Raw genomic sequence first — 13,985 nt, forward strand, 5'->3', positions numbered from 1 at the left:
TCAGTCTGGGCATTTTATGCTTAAAAATCATAGGTTGTAGAAGAACCCAGAGAACATGTGAATCTATCAGGTTTGACTAATAGATTGAGAAAAGTTGTAAAATTCAGTGAATTATATGTGTAACATTATTATTTTTTTTGGAAACATTTTTAAGTGGAGTGCTTATTAAAGGCAAGGAGAGTGTTAATAAAGAGCTTAGCTGGCTAGATTAGAGTAAAGAAATTGTCTCTCCCCATCTGTCCTAATTAGCTTATCTCTCCTGCTTTCATAGCATGCTGGTTATTTCAGAAAAGAAGTGAGAGGTACTTTGAAAGGACACCATTTTTATTTAGCCAATTTATAATGATTTTGGGATGGTTGTCAGTTTTTGAATGTAAACTGTTAAACATTAGACCTTTTCTGTAATAATTTGTTACTGGAAGTTTCAGGCCTTTGGGTGCTCAATTAAGGATTTTGGCCTCTTTTGGTTTTGGCTCAAATGATTATGTTTCCTCATTTTGGGAAGATTTCTCTGGGTATTCTGATATTTGTCCTGATAGAAGGAAACCTTCCATCATTAACAGGTATTTAAAAATCTACATTATTTTTTTCTTTAGATCTGCAGTATATTTTCTCTAAAAATAATATTATTTGATATGACTGCTGTAAGAAATTGAATCAAATATTACTCTAGTCTTTGATACTGCTTCATTTAAACTGTATGAAAATCTCTCCAGTAATATTGGTTTTCCTCTTCATTAGTAATTCTTGGTTCAGAGCTTACTTCCTCTTATTTCTTGTGTTGAAATTGGATGTATACTTGATTTCAATAACTAACAATCTTGAAATAAAGGACTAGGAATTAAATGGAGGAAAAATTGAATGCTTTACTTCTCCCTTCCTTAAGCACACATGTCTAAAATTTGAGCATTGAGTTCAAAATCCAAATGTGGTGCAAATGTCAGTTTTTCTTCATTTGTTACCTTTCATTCTATGTCTCCATTCATCATCAGAAGCTTTGTTTATGCTTTCACTCTGTAGCACAAACCTACTTATCTTTAGAAGAGAGCCAAGAACCCAAGAGTACAGTTTCTTTTCTCCTGGCTGACTCAGAATCCACAGACTCTTCTCTATCTATCGAAAAGAAACAACCTATGGACCACAGAGAAACTGAGAGACAGTGGTTGCTCAGAAGAAAGCGATCTACTCTGTTTCCTAATGGTGTGAAAACCTGCCCAGATGAAAATGTTACAGAGGCTATGGCAAACCATGTGAAATATTTTAAAGTCCGAGGTAAGCAAACATTCAAACCCTTGGGCTCCATGATAAAATTCAAACATAGTTCTAAAACAGTTGTTGTATTTGAACATTATAGTTCAAAATTTTTGATGCTTTGGATAGAGACTGAGCCAAATATTGTCTTTCTACTAGCCATGGAAAAAAGACTTGCTAAGAGTATGGTATTTATACAGCTTCAGAGGAAAGTTTACATTATTTTAAGAGAGGACATGGTTTAAAATTTTTGAAGCACTTCAAAAATACCAGTTTATGTTGCTGGATAAATTAATTATAACTTTTACTTCTGCATTACAGTAATTTGTCTAAATACACCCACAAAAGATATTAACTAAGATATACTTACCTATTTGGCTAATTAGTTATTTTATATACATGGAAATATGATCAATTTCTATATTTTATAGTTTAGCCATTCTACAGATTGAAGCTGATTCTAGTTGGTATACACAAAACTTTTTACCTCTCAAATGGTTGCACTTCTCACAATGGACCCTAAAGCAACAAAACTAGGAGTTTATTTTATTTTTATTTTTATTTATTTTCATTTTTAAAAATTAATTTTTATTGGAGTATAGTTGCTTTACAATGTCATGTTAGTTTTTTCTGTACAGCAAAGTGAATCAGCTATACGTATGCATATATCCCCTCTTTTTTGGATTTCCTTCCCATTTAGGTCACCACAGAGCATTGAGTAGAGTTTCCTGTGCTACACAGTAGGTTCTCATTAGTTATCTATTTTATACATAGTAATGTATATGTGTCAATCCCAATCTCCCAATTCATCCCACTCCCCCGTCCCCCTTGGTGTCCATACATTTGTTTTCTACCTCTGTGTCTCTATTTCTGCTTTGCAAATAAATTCATCTGTATCATTTTTCTAGATTCCACATATAAGCAATATTATACGATATTTGTTTTTCTCTTTCTGACTTACTTCACTCTGTATGACAATCTCTAGGTCCATCCATGTCTCTGCAAATGGCACTATTTCATTCCTTTTTATGGCTGAGTAATATTCCATTGTATATATATATCTACCACATCTTCTTTATGCATTCCTCTGTTGATGGACATTTAAGTTGCTTCCATGTCCTGGCTATTGTAAATAGTGCTGCAGCGAACATTGTGATACATGTATCTTTTTGAATTATGGTTTTCTCCAGGTGTATGCTCAGGAGTGGGATTGCTGGGTCACATGGTAGTTCTATTTTTAGTTTTTTAAGGAACCTCCATACAGTTCTCCATAGTGGCTGTATCAGTTTACATTCCCACCGACAGTATAAGAGGGTTCCCTTTTCTCCACACTCTCAGCAGCATTTATTGTTTGTAGATTTTTTGATGATGGCCATTCTGACTGGTGTGAGGTGATGCCTCATTGTAGTTTTGATTTGCATTTCTCTGATAATTAGTGATGTTGAGCATCTTTTCATGTGTTTGTTGGCCATCTGTATATCTTCTTTGGAGAAATGTCTATTTAGGTCTTCTGCCCATTTTTTGATTAGGTTGTTTGTTTTCTCGATATTGAGCTTCATGAGCTATTTGTATATTTTGGAGATTAATCCCTTGTCCATTGCTTTGTTTGCAATTTTTTTTTCTCATTCTGAGGGTTGTCTTTTCGTCTTGTTTATGGCTTCCTTTGCTGTGCAAAAGCTTTTAAGTTTCATTAGTTCCCTTTTGTTCATTTTTGTTTTTATTTTCATTACTCTAGGAGGTGGGTCAAAAAAGATCTTGCTGCGATTTATGTCAAAGAGTGTTTTGCCTATGTTTTCCTCTAAGAGTTTTATAGTGTCTGGCTTTACATTCAGGTCTTGAATCCATTTTGAGTTTATTTTTGTGTATGGTGTTAGGGAGTGTTCTATTTTCATTCTTTTACATGTAGCTGTCCAGTTTTCCCAGCACCACTTATTGAAGAGACTGTCTTTTCTCCACTGTATGTTCTTGCCTCCTTTGTCATATATTAGGTGACCATAGGTGTGTGGGTTTATCTCTGGGCTTTCTGTCCTGTTCCATTGATCTATATTTCTGTTTTTGTGCCTGTACCATACTGTCTTGATTACTATAGCTTTGTAGTATAGTCGGAAGTCCAGGAGCCTGATTCCTCCAGCTCCATTTTTCTTTTTCAGAATTGCTTTGGCTCTTTGGGGTCTTTTGTGTTTCCATACAAATTGTAAAAGTTTTTGTTCTAATTCTGTGAAAAATGCCGTTGGTAATTTGATAGGGATTGCACTGAATCTGTAGATTGCTTTGGGCTATACAGTCATTTTCACAATATTGATTCTTCCACTCCAAGAACATGCTATATCTCTCCATCTGTTTGTGTCATCTTTGATTTTCTTCATCAATATCTTATAGTTTTCTGAGTACAGGTCTTTTGCCTCCTTAGATAGGTTTATTCCTAGGTATTTTATTCTTTTTGATGTGATGGTAAATGGGCTTGTTTCCTTAATTTCTCTTTCTGATCTTTCATTGTTAGTGTTTAGGAATGCAAGAGATTTCTGTGCATTAATTTTGTAACCTGCAACTTTACCAAATTCACTGATTAGCTATAGTAGTTTCCTGGTGGCGTCTTCAGGATTTTCTATGTATAGTATCATGTCATCTGCAAACAGCAACAGTTTTACTTCTTTTCCAATTTTTATTCCTTTTATTTCTTTTTCTTCTCTGATTGCTGTGGCTAGGACTTCCAAAACTGTGTTGGATAATAGTGGTGAGAGTGGACATCCTTGTCCTGTTCCTGATCTTAGAGGAAACGCTTCAGTTTTTCACTATTGAGAATGATGTTTGCTGTGGGTTTGTTGTATATGGCCTTTATTATGTTGAGGTAGGTTCCCTCTATGCCCACTTTCTGGAGAGTTTTTATCATAAATCAGTGTTGAATTTTGTGAAAAGCTTTTTCTGCATCTATTGAGATGATCATATGGTTTTTATTCTTCAGTTTGTTAATATGGTGTATCACATTGTTTGATTTGCATATACTGAAGAATCCTTCCATCCCTGGGATAAATCCCACTTGATCATGGTGTATGATCCTTTTAATGTGTTGTTGGGTTCAGTTTGCTAGTATTTTGTTGAGGATTTTTGTGTCCATGTTCATCAGTGCTTTGGCCTGTAATTTTCTTATTTTGTGATATCTTTGTCTGGTTTTGATATCAGGGTGATGGTGGCCTCGTAGAAAGCTTGGGACTGTTCCTCTGTAATATTTTGGAACAGTTTCAGAAGGACAGGTGTTAGCTCTTCTCTAAATGTTTGATAGAATTCGCTTGTGAATCCATCTGGTCCTGGACTTTTGTTTGTTGGAAGACTTTTTACTTTATATTGAAGTATAGTTGATATAGTTGATTAATAATGTTGTGTTAGTTTCAGGTGTACAGCAGAGTGATTCAGTTATACATACACATGTATCTATTCTTTTTTCAAATTCTTTTCCCATTTAGGTTGTTACATAATTATTTTATTTTCAATTAAACAGTGTTATCCTTGATCTCATACCCTTTTATTATATTAATTCATTCCCTGTTCCTTACATTTACTAACCAGAATTGCTTAATTGACCATAATATGTCCCTTAGATATTTGAAGGATTCCCATACTTTGCTTTTTGCTGCTCAAGAGCCAATAAAAAGCCATAATATGGATGTGATGCTAGTAATTAAAGTGGATATAGATAATGAAATGATAGTGAAATCAAGCTTGTTCATTCATGCTTGTATTCAACAAATGTTTATTGATCATTTACTATTTTCCATGGACTGGGCTATATAAACCTTCAGTCTGAGCTGCTACTTTGTCTTCTTCTTTATTTTCCTCTATCTTATCCTTTCTGTCCTCCTTCCTTATCAAAGCAAATGCTTTTAAAATAAAAAATTTAATATCAGATATTACATATATTTATATGTTTGATTTTTTAGTTTCTTAAAGTGGCACAGTATGTTAGAACTTTTTTTTTCAGAGTGTATTTATATCTCTTGGTTGTATTTTGGGACTATCAAACTTACTAAGCAATAAGCTTTTCTTTCACTTTTTAAATGGAAATCCATTGACCTGGCCTTTTGTGAGTAGGGCATATGCCAGAAGTGGGAAATTCCAAAGAAAGTGGGAAGAGAAAAAGGAACTGAAGATGAATGAGAATGAGTGTGTAATTTATCAAAATATGATTTCTACTACCTGGATTTTTTTTTTTTAATTAATTTATTTAATAATTTTTGGCTGTGTGGGTCTTCGTTTCTGTGCGAGGGCTTTCTCTAGTTGTGGCAAGCGGGGGCCACTCTTCATCGCGATGCGCGGGCCTCTCACTATCGTGGCCTCTGTTGTTGCAGAGCACAGGCTCTAGATGCGCAGGCTCAGTAGTTGTGGCTCACGGGCCTAGTTGCTCCGCGGCATGTGGGATCTTCCCAGACCAGGGCTCGAACCCGTGTCCCCTGCAATGGCAGGCAGACTCTCAACCACTGCGCCACCAGGGAAGCCCTGGATTTTTATGTAATATTACTTTAAAATAGGTAAGAATACCTAGATAGCTTCTGGTTGAATAGTGAAGAGGAAATAACCAATCATTTAAGGAATATGATTATGCCTTTTAATTTCTTTGCCCTTGTGTTTATACATTCAAGAGACGCTATTGAAAAAGAAGCCAACCAAAAGAAAAATAAAGCATTCCTTGAATAATTGACTTTAAAATACAGATTCTGTGAATGAGATCATTGGAAAGGGACCTCAAAGCTAAAATGATTGACACAGCACATCAAGATTATAACAGTGTTGATATAGCTGTTACTGTCATGATAAAGAGTAAATATTTTATTTGTTATGTTTTGAAATTTAGGAAAAATGAATATTTCAACATAGGTCTTGATTTTGAAGAGATTTGGAAGAGATAATTGGATTATGCCCTTAGAACCAATTGTTTGGAGATTGGAGGAAAAGATCCACTCACTGTCCAACCAGAGATCTTTGGTCTTTCCACCAAGCTAATTCAGTGTAATGGTTTGCCCAATTTTTCCTTTGTAGATAATTTGTTACCAGTTGCTAGTTGTTATAACACATTTGAAAAATATCTCCATTTAAGCAAGAAGCAACTGAGTTTAACCTAATCATTTGTGAAATTAAAGAGATATTTAGGGTGCTTGGAGTAGGAAGTAACAGTATCCCCCTTTAAAAAATTATATTAGTAGTTGGACCTTTTAAAATATAGCTTTAAAAGGAAACCATAAACAAGACAAAAAGACAACCCTCAGAATGGGAGAAAATATTTGCAAATGAAGCAACTGACAAAGGATTAGTCTCCAAAATTTACAAGCAGCTCATGCAGCTCAATATCAAAAAAACAAACAACCCAATCCAAAAATGGGCAGAAGACCTAAATAGACATTACTCCAAAGAAGATATACAGAGAGCCAACAAACACATGAAAGGATGCTCAACATCACTAATTATTAGAGAAATGCAAATCAAAACTACAATGAGGTATCACCTCACACCAGTCAGAATGGCCATCATCAAAAAATCTACAAACAATAAATGCTGGAGAGGGTGTGGAGAAAAGGGAACCCTCTTGCACTGTTGGTGAGAATGTAGATTGGTACAGCCACTATGGAGAATAGTATGGAGGTTCCTTAAAAAACTAAAAATAGAACTAACATACGAGCCAGCAATCCCACCACTGGGCTTATACGCTGAGAAAACCATAATTCAAAAAGTCATGTACCACAGTGTTCATTGCAGCTCTATTTACAATAGCCAGGACATGGAAGCAACCTAAGTGTCCATCGACAGATGAATGGATAAAGAAGATGTGGCACATATATACAATGGAATATTACTCAGCCATATAAAGAAACAAAATTGAGTTATTTGTAGTGAGGTGGATGGACCTAGAGTCTGTCATACAGAGTGAAGTAAGTCAGAAAGAGAAAAACGAATACCGTGTGCTAGCATGTATATATGGAATCTAAAAAAAAAAAAAAAAAGTGGTTCTGAAGAACCTAGGGGCAGGACAGGAATAAAGACACAGATGTAGAGAATGGACTTGAGGACACAGGGAGGGGGAAGGGTAAGCTGGGACGAAGTGAGAGAGTGGCATTGACATACATACACTACCAAGTGTAAAATAGATAGCTAGTGGGAAGCAGCTGCATAGCACAGGGAGATCAACTTGGTGCCCTGTGACCACCTAGAGGAGTGGGATAGGGAGGGTGGGAGAGAGACACAAGAGGGAGGAGATATGGGGGTATATGTATATGTATAGCTGATTCACTTTGTTATACAGCAGAAACTAACACACCATTGTAAAGCAATTATACTCCAATAAAGATGTTAAAAAGAAATATATGGCTTTATTAGGGTATACACTGGTGAATTATAAACTGCACATACTTAAAGCATAGCATTTGATTAGTTTTGACAAATGTATTTATCCTTGAAGTTATCACTACAATCAAGATAATGAATTTGTCAATTACCTCCAAACATTTTCTCATGTGCCTTTATAATCCCTTCCTCCCTCAGCACCTCCCTTGACCTCAGTGCTGAGGCAACCACTAACCTGTTTTCTATTACTATGTATCGTTTGTATTTTCTACCCTTTTATATACAAATGTCTTCATACTGTGTACTCTTTTTTTTTTTTTTTTTTGTCTAGCTTCTTTTACTCAGTTTGTTTTGAGACTCATCCATGATTTTTTTGTGTATCAGTAGTTTGTTACCATTTACTGTTGGGTATTATTCCATTTTATGGATATACTGCATCTTGGGATATTTGGGTGGTTTTCAGTTATTGGTGATTACAAAGAAAGCTGTCATGAACATTTTTGTACAATTTTTTGTGTGAACATATGCTTTTTATATCTGTTGGTTAATAGGAGTGTAGTGGGTGAGTCACATGATAGCTCTATGTTTAACTTTTTAAGAAATTGCCAAAACTGTTTTCCAGTGTAGTCGTACCAAGAGCTGTATATTGGGATTCCAATTTTTCCACATCTGTGCAATGCTTGGTATAGTCAGTCTTTTTAAACTGTAACCATTCTAGTAGATATGAAGTAACACCTTATTGTGGTTTTAACTTGCATTTTCTTGATGGCTAATGATGTTGAGCACTTTTTCATGTGCTCATTTGCCATTTGTATATCTTTTTTGGTGAAGAGTCTATTCGAATATTTTGCTCCTTTAAAAAAATAATAGGATTGTTTGTTCTATTATTGAGTTGTAAGTGTTCTTTATGTGTTCCAAATATCAGTTCTTTGTCAGATATATGTTTTGCATAAATTTTCTTCTTAGTGTTTGGTTTGTCTTTTTATTTTCTTAACAATGTCTTTTGAGGAACAGAAGTTTTAAATTTTGATAAAGTCCAATTTATCAGGTTTTTTTTGCATCATGCTTGCTTTTGGTGTTGGATCTAAATTTGCTTAGCTCAGAATCACAAAGACTTTCTCCTGTTTTTTTCTGATAGAAATTTTATAATTTTTAGGTTTTACATTCAGGTCTATAATCTACTTTGAGTTAATTTTTGTATTTGATGTATATGGATCAAAGTTAAATTTTTTTGCTTTTTCATAGCCAGTTGTTCCGGCATCATTTATTAAAAAGATTATCTTTTCTTGCCGCTGAACCTTTGTTGAAAGTCAGTCTTCTGTATATGATGGGTCTATTACTTCACTTTTCATTCTCGTACACAGATCTCTTTGTCTATTTTTATGCCAGTACCTAATTGTCTTGATTACTGTAAGCTTTATAATAAGTCTTTGAATAAGATAGTGCAAGTCCTTCAACTTTGTTCTTTTTTAAATTTGTTTGGTTGTGCTAGGTCCTTTGTCTTCCATATAAATATTATAATCATCTTGCCAATTTGTACACAAGAGGCTACTGGGATTTTGATTGGGATTGTGTTGAATTTATTGATCAATTTGCAAAGAATTATAATCTTAGCAATATTGACTCTTCTGATCTGTGGATATATCCCTCCATTTATTTAGATCTCTGTCAGTTTCTCTCAACAGTGTTTTGTAATTTTCAGTGTATAGATCTTTTTTTTTAATAAATTTATTTATTTATTTTTGGCTGTGTTGGGTCTTCGTTGTTGCGTGTGGCTTTCTCTAGTTGCGGCGAGTGGGGGCTACTCTTCGTAGCGGTGCGCAGGCTTGTCCTTGCAGTGGCTTCTCTTGTTGCGGAGCACGGGCTCTAGGCACGCAGGTTCAGTAGTTGTGGCTCGCAGGCTTAGTTGCTCTGTGGCATGTGGGATCTTCCCGGACCAGGGCTTGAACCCGTGTCCCCTGCATTGGCAGGCGGATTCTTAACCACTGCACCACCAGGAAAGTCCCAGTGTATAGACCTTACACATCTTTTTATCAGATTTATTTCACTTTTTTCATGCTATTGTTAACACTATTTTAAAAAAATTTGGTCTCTGATTGTTCTTTGCTAGCATATAGACATACAACTGATTTATGTGTATTGATCTTTTATTCTGTAACTTTGTTAAAATCACTTATTAGTTCTAGTAGCTTCTTAATATATTCCTTAAGGTTTTCTACATGGGTGATTATTTCATCTGCAAATAAAGATATAGTTTTACTTCTTATGTTCCAACTTGTATGCCTTTTATTTCTTTTTCTTGCCTTATTGCACCAAATTAACTGTTCCTCATGCTTTGGGCTCCACGATTCTGAAAGGAAATTATATTACCCTAAAAAAAAGCCTTTGCTCCATTCTAGATTTCTGTGTACTAGATAAGATGCACAGCCTGAGTCCTAGTAACAGGATTAAAGACAGATTAAGTGCCGCCGGCATTTCCTTCTTCAGAATATTGTCATTACATTTACCCTTCCTCCACCTGTTTCCAGGACAAGTTTCTCTGCCAGAAGAGAGGCTTTTGTAGATTAGTTATCTTCTCAAAAATAGAAAGTTATCTCCAGTGGTATCTAAAGGCTACATGAAAATCATTTGACAAGGATAGGACTTCTGAACAAATAGGCCAAATAGTGAAGTATGTGGCGTTTGTCTGTGGTGGAGTTTTGCCCTCCTTAGTACCTCTTTCCTTGAAATAGTGCTGATTTTGCTCTTGTCTGTACAGCCTGTACTGTCCTATCTAGGTTTCCCCTCTCTGAGCTGCATGAATACTCCAGACTACCCCCCAATTCTCCTCCTGTATCAGAATGTAAGTGTTTTGAATTCTATTATTCCCAACTGGAAAACCATTGGATAAATTAAGGATGTGCAGTTGATCCTTGAACAACATGGGTTTGAAATGTGAGGGTCGCCTTCTACTCACATTTTTTTTCAGTAAATACATACTGCAGTGTTATATGATCCAGGGTTGGTTAAATATGTGGATGTTCAACCATGGATAAGGAGGGCTAACTGTAAAGTTATATGTGAATTGACTGCAGAGGGTCTGTGCCCCTAACTGCCACATTATTCAAAGGTCAACTGTATTACCTTTTTGGAGGGAATTGCATTTTTTATAGTTTTATTGAGATATAATTAACATACCAATTAATTCATTTAATGTATAGAATTCAGTGGTTTTCCAGTATATTCACAGAAACGAGTAACTATCATCACACTCAGTTTAAGAACATTTCATCACCTCAAAAAAACCCCTCACCCTTTAGATATCACTTTCTTATCACTCTGTCTCCCCGTCCCCTCCCCCCAGGACTAAGCAACCACTAATCTACGTTCTGTCTCTATAGAATTGCCTATTCTGGATTTGTCATATAAATGAGAGAATATAATATATGGTCTTTTGTGACTGGCTTCTTTTACTTAGCATAATGTTTTCAAGGTTCATCCATCTTGTAGCATGTACGAGTAGTTTATTTTTTATGGCCAAATAATAACATTCTATTGTATGGATATACCACTTTTGGTTTATCCATTTGTCAGCTGATGGGTATTTGGGTTGTTTTCATTTCTCTTGGGTGTATATCTAAGAGTAGAATTTCTGAGTCATATATTTAACCACATGAGGAATTTCCTGATTGTTTTCCAAAGTAGATGTACCGTGCCCACCAGCAGTGTATGAAGGTTCTGATTTCTCCACATCTTTGCCAGCACTATAATTTCCTTAAAAAAAAAAATTACAACCATCCTAATAGGTGTGAAGTGGCATCTTGTGGTTTTGATTTGCATTTGTTTAATGACTAATAATGTTGAGCATCCTTTTATATGCTTCTTGGATTTGAATATCTTCTTTCAAAGAATGTCTTTAAATCCTTTGCCTTTTAAAAATTTGGGTTATTTATCTTGTTTTCATTGAATCGTAAGCATTCTTTATATATTCTCAATACAAGTCCCTTATCACACAAATGATTTGAAAGTATTTTCATTTTCTTGATGGTGTCTTTCACAAAAGACAAAAGGTCTTTTTTTCACCATGCACAAAAGGTTTTGATTTTGATGAAGTCCTTTTATCTATTTGTTATTCTTTTGCAAAACTGTTTATGCTATCCTGGGTCCCTTGCAATTTCATATGAATTTTAGAATTAGCTTGTTAATGTCTGTAAAGAAACCAGGGTTCTGATAGGATTGCATTGAGTCTGCAGATCATTTTGAACATACAGTTGGCCCTCTGTATCTGTGGGTTCTGCAACCACAGATTCAACCAACTGTGGATTTAGAATTGCCGTGTACACACTGCTATATTTAAAATGGATAACCAACAAAGACCCACTGTATAACACAGGGAACTGTGCTCAATATTATGTAACAACCTAAATGGGAAAAGAATTTGAAAAAGAATAGATACATGTATATGTATAACAGAATCACTTTGCTTTACACCTGAAACCAACACAACATTGTTAATCAATTATACTCCAGTATAAAATAAAAAGTTTAAAAACAAACAAAAAACAAACAAAAAAACACTTGAAAAAAAATTCCAGAAAGTTCCAAAAAGCAGAACTTGATTTTGCCGTGTGCTGGCAACTATTTACACAGCATTTACATTGTATTAGTTATTATAAGTAATCTAGAGGTGATTTAACATATACGGGGGGGGTGTGCTTAGGTTACATGCAAATACTACACCATTTTATATAAGGGAATTGAGTATCTGAGGGTTTTGGTATCTGCAGGGGTTGGGGGTTTAACAATTAAATTAAATCTTCCAATTCATGAACATAGAAAGTTTTTCCATTTATTTACGTCATCTTTAATTTTTTTTCAACAGTGTTTCTTGGTTTTCAGAGTATAAGTTTTGTACTTTGTTAAATTTATTCCTAAGTATTTTATTATTTTTGATGCTTTTGTAAATGGAATTGTTTTCTTAGGCTCATTTTTTGTTTGTTCATTGCTAGTGTATAGACATACAACTGATTTATATGTATTGATCTTGTATCCTGACACCTTGCTAAACTTGTTTATTAGTTCTGTAAGTTTTTAAGTGGATTTCTTAGGAGATTTTTTCAGGAAATGACATTCCCCAGAGCATAATTTGTAGGAGGCAGCTTATGCTATTCTTCTGTGAATTCATGAGAGATGCCAAGGGAAGGCCTGCTATGAAACCTGGTATGATTTCTACACTTCTGGATGGTCCAGCTGCAGTTTTTCCTCACACAATAATGTTTTTCTAAGATTTTATGAAAATATTTTAAACATATAAAGTAGTTGAAAGAATAGTTTAGTGAACACCGTAGTCTTACCACCTAGCTCTACAGTTAACATTTTATATTTGCTTTATCACATATCTATCTATCCAACCATCCTATTTCTTAGATGTATTTCATAAATTAAAGATATCATTTCATTTCCCTGTAGAACTTCAGCATGAATATCATTAACTAGAGCTTAATATTTGTTTACTTTTCTGAAGGTGGAATTTACATAGAGTGAAATGCGTAAATCTTAAGAATACCATTTGGTGAGTTTTGACTAATGCACACATTGGTGTAATCCAAACCTCTCTTAAATTTGGGGATAGTGCCACCACAGAAAGTTCCCTTATTCCCCTTCCAAGACAGTCCTCCCTTCTCAACCCCAACTACCAGGTGACCACTCTTCTAATTTTTTTAAACCATAGCTTAGTTTCACCTATCTACGACTTTATATAAGTAGAATAGTATGAACTCTTTTGTGTAAGGCTTCTTTGACTCAGCCTTTTGAGATTCATTCATACTTTTGCATGAATTAATAATTTGTTCCTTTTGATTCCATTATGTGACCGTATGTTTATTTTCCTGTTGATGGATGCCTGGGTTGTTTTCTTTTTTAAGTTATTATGAATAAAGCTGCTCTACCATTGAACATAAGTCTTTCTGTGGATATGTGCTTACGTCTCGCTTGAAGGAATACCTAGGAGGGGGGTTACTGGGTCATAGGTTTGGTGTATATTTAGTTATATAAGAAACTACCAGTACTTTTTCCAAAATGGTTGTACTATTCTTCATTCTTGCCAAAAATGAGGGTTGTGTGTGTTCCACATTCTCGCCAAAATTTGATATTGTCAATGTAAAAAATTTTAGCCTCTCTGGTTCATGTGTGGGTGGTTCAATTTCCATTTCTCTGAAGAATGAATGACATTGCACTTTTTCACATACTCGTTGACTCTTTGTATCTCGTCCTTTGTAAAGTGTCTGCTTCAGTCTCTTACATATTTTAAAAATTGGATTGTTTGCCTTTTTGTTAGGGAGTTGTAGAAATCCTTTAAATATCCTAAATACCAGTTCTTTGTCAGATATATGTATTTTGAATATTTTCTGCCAGCGGTATGGCTT

The 13,985-nt window shown here is 34.8% G+C and overlaps 1 protein-coding gene across 1 annotated transcript in view; it reads left to right on the forward strand.

Moving 5' to 3' along the window:
- The first annotated feature begins 478 nt into the window (after positions 1-478).
- IMPG2 (interphotoreceptor matrix proteoglycan 2) overlaps positions 479-13,985 on the forward strand; it is a 71,486-nt gene continuing 57,979 nt past the window's right edge. Inside the window, exons 1-2 of the mRNA XM_036849694.1 lie at positions 479-563; positions 1,021-1,272. Coding sequence (XP_036705589.1) covers positions 479-563; positions 1,021-1,272 — 337 coding nt within the window. The remainder of the gene's footprint in view (positions 564-1,020; positions 1,273-13,985) is intronic.

The sequence above is a fragment of the Balaenoptera musculus genome, chromosome 4 (genome assembly GCF_009873245.2).
Source record: "Balaenoptera musculus isolate JJ_BM4_2016_0621 chromosome 4, mBalMus1.pri.v3, whole genome shotgun sequence".
NCBI classification, from domain to species: domain Eukaryota; kingdom Metazoa; phylum Chordata; class Mammalia; order Artiodactyla; family Balaenopteridae; genus Balaenoptera; species Balaenoptera musculus.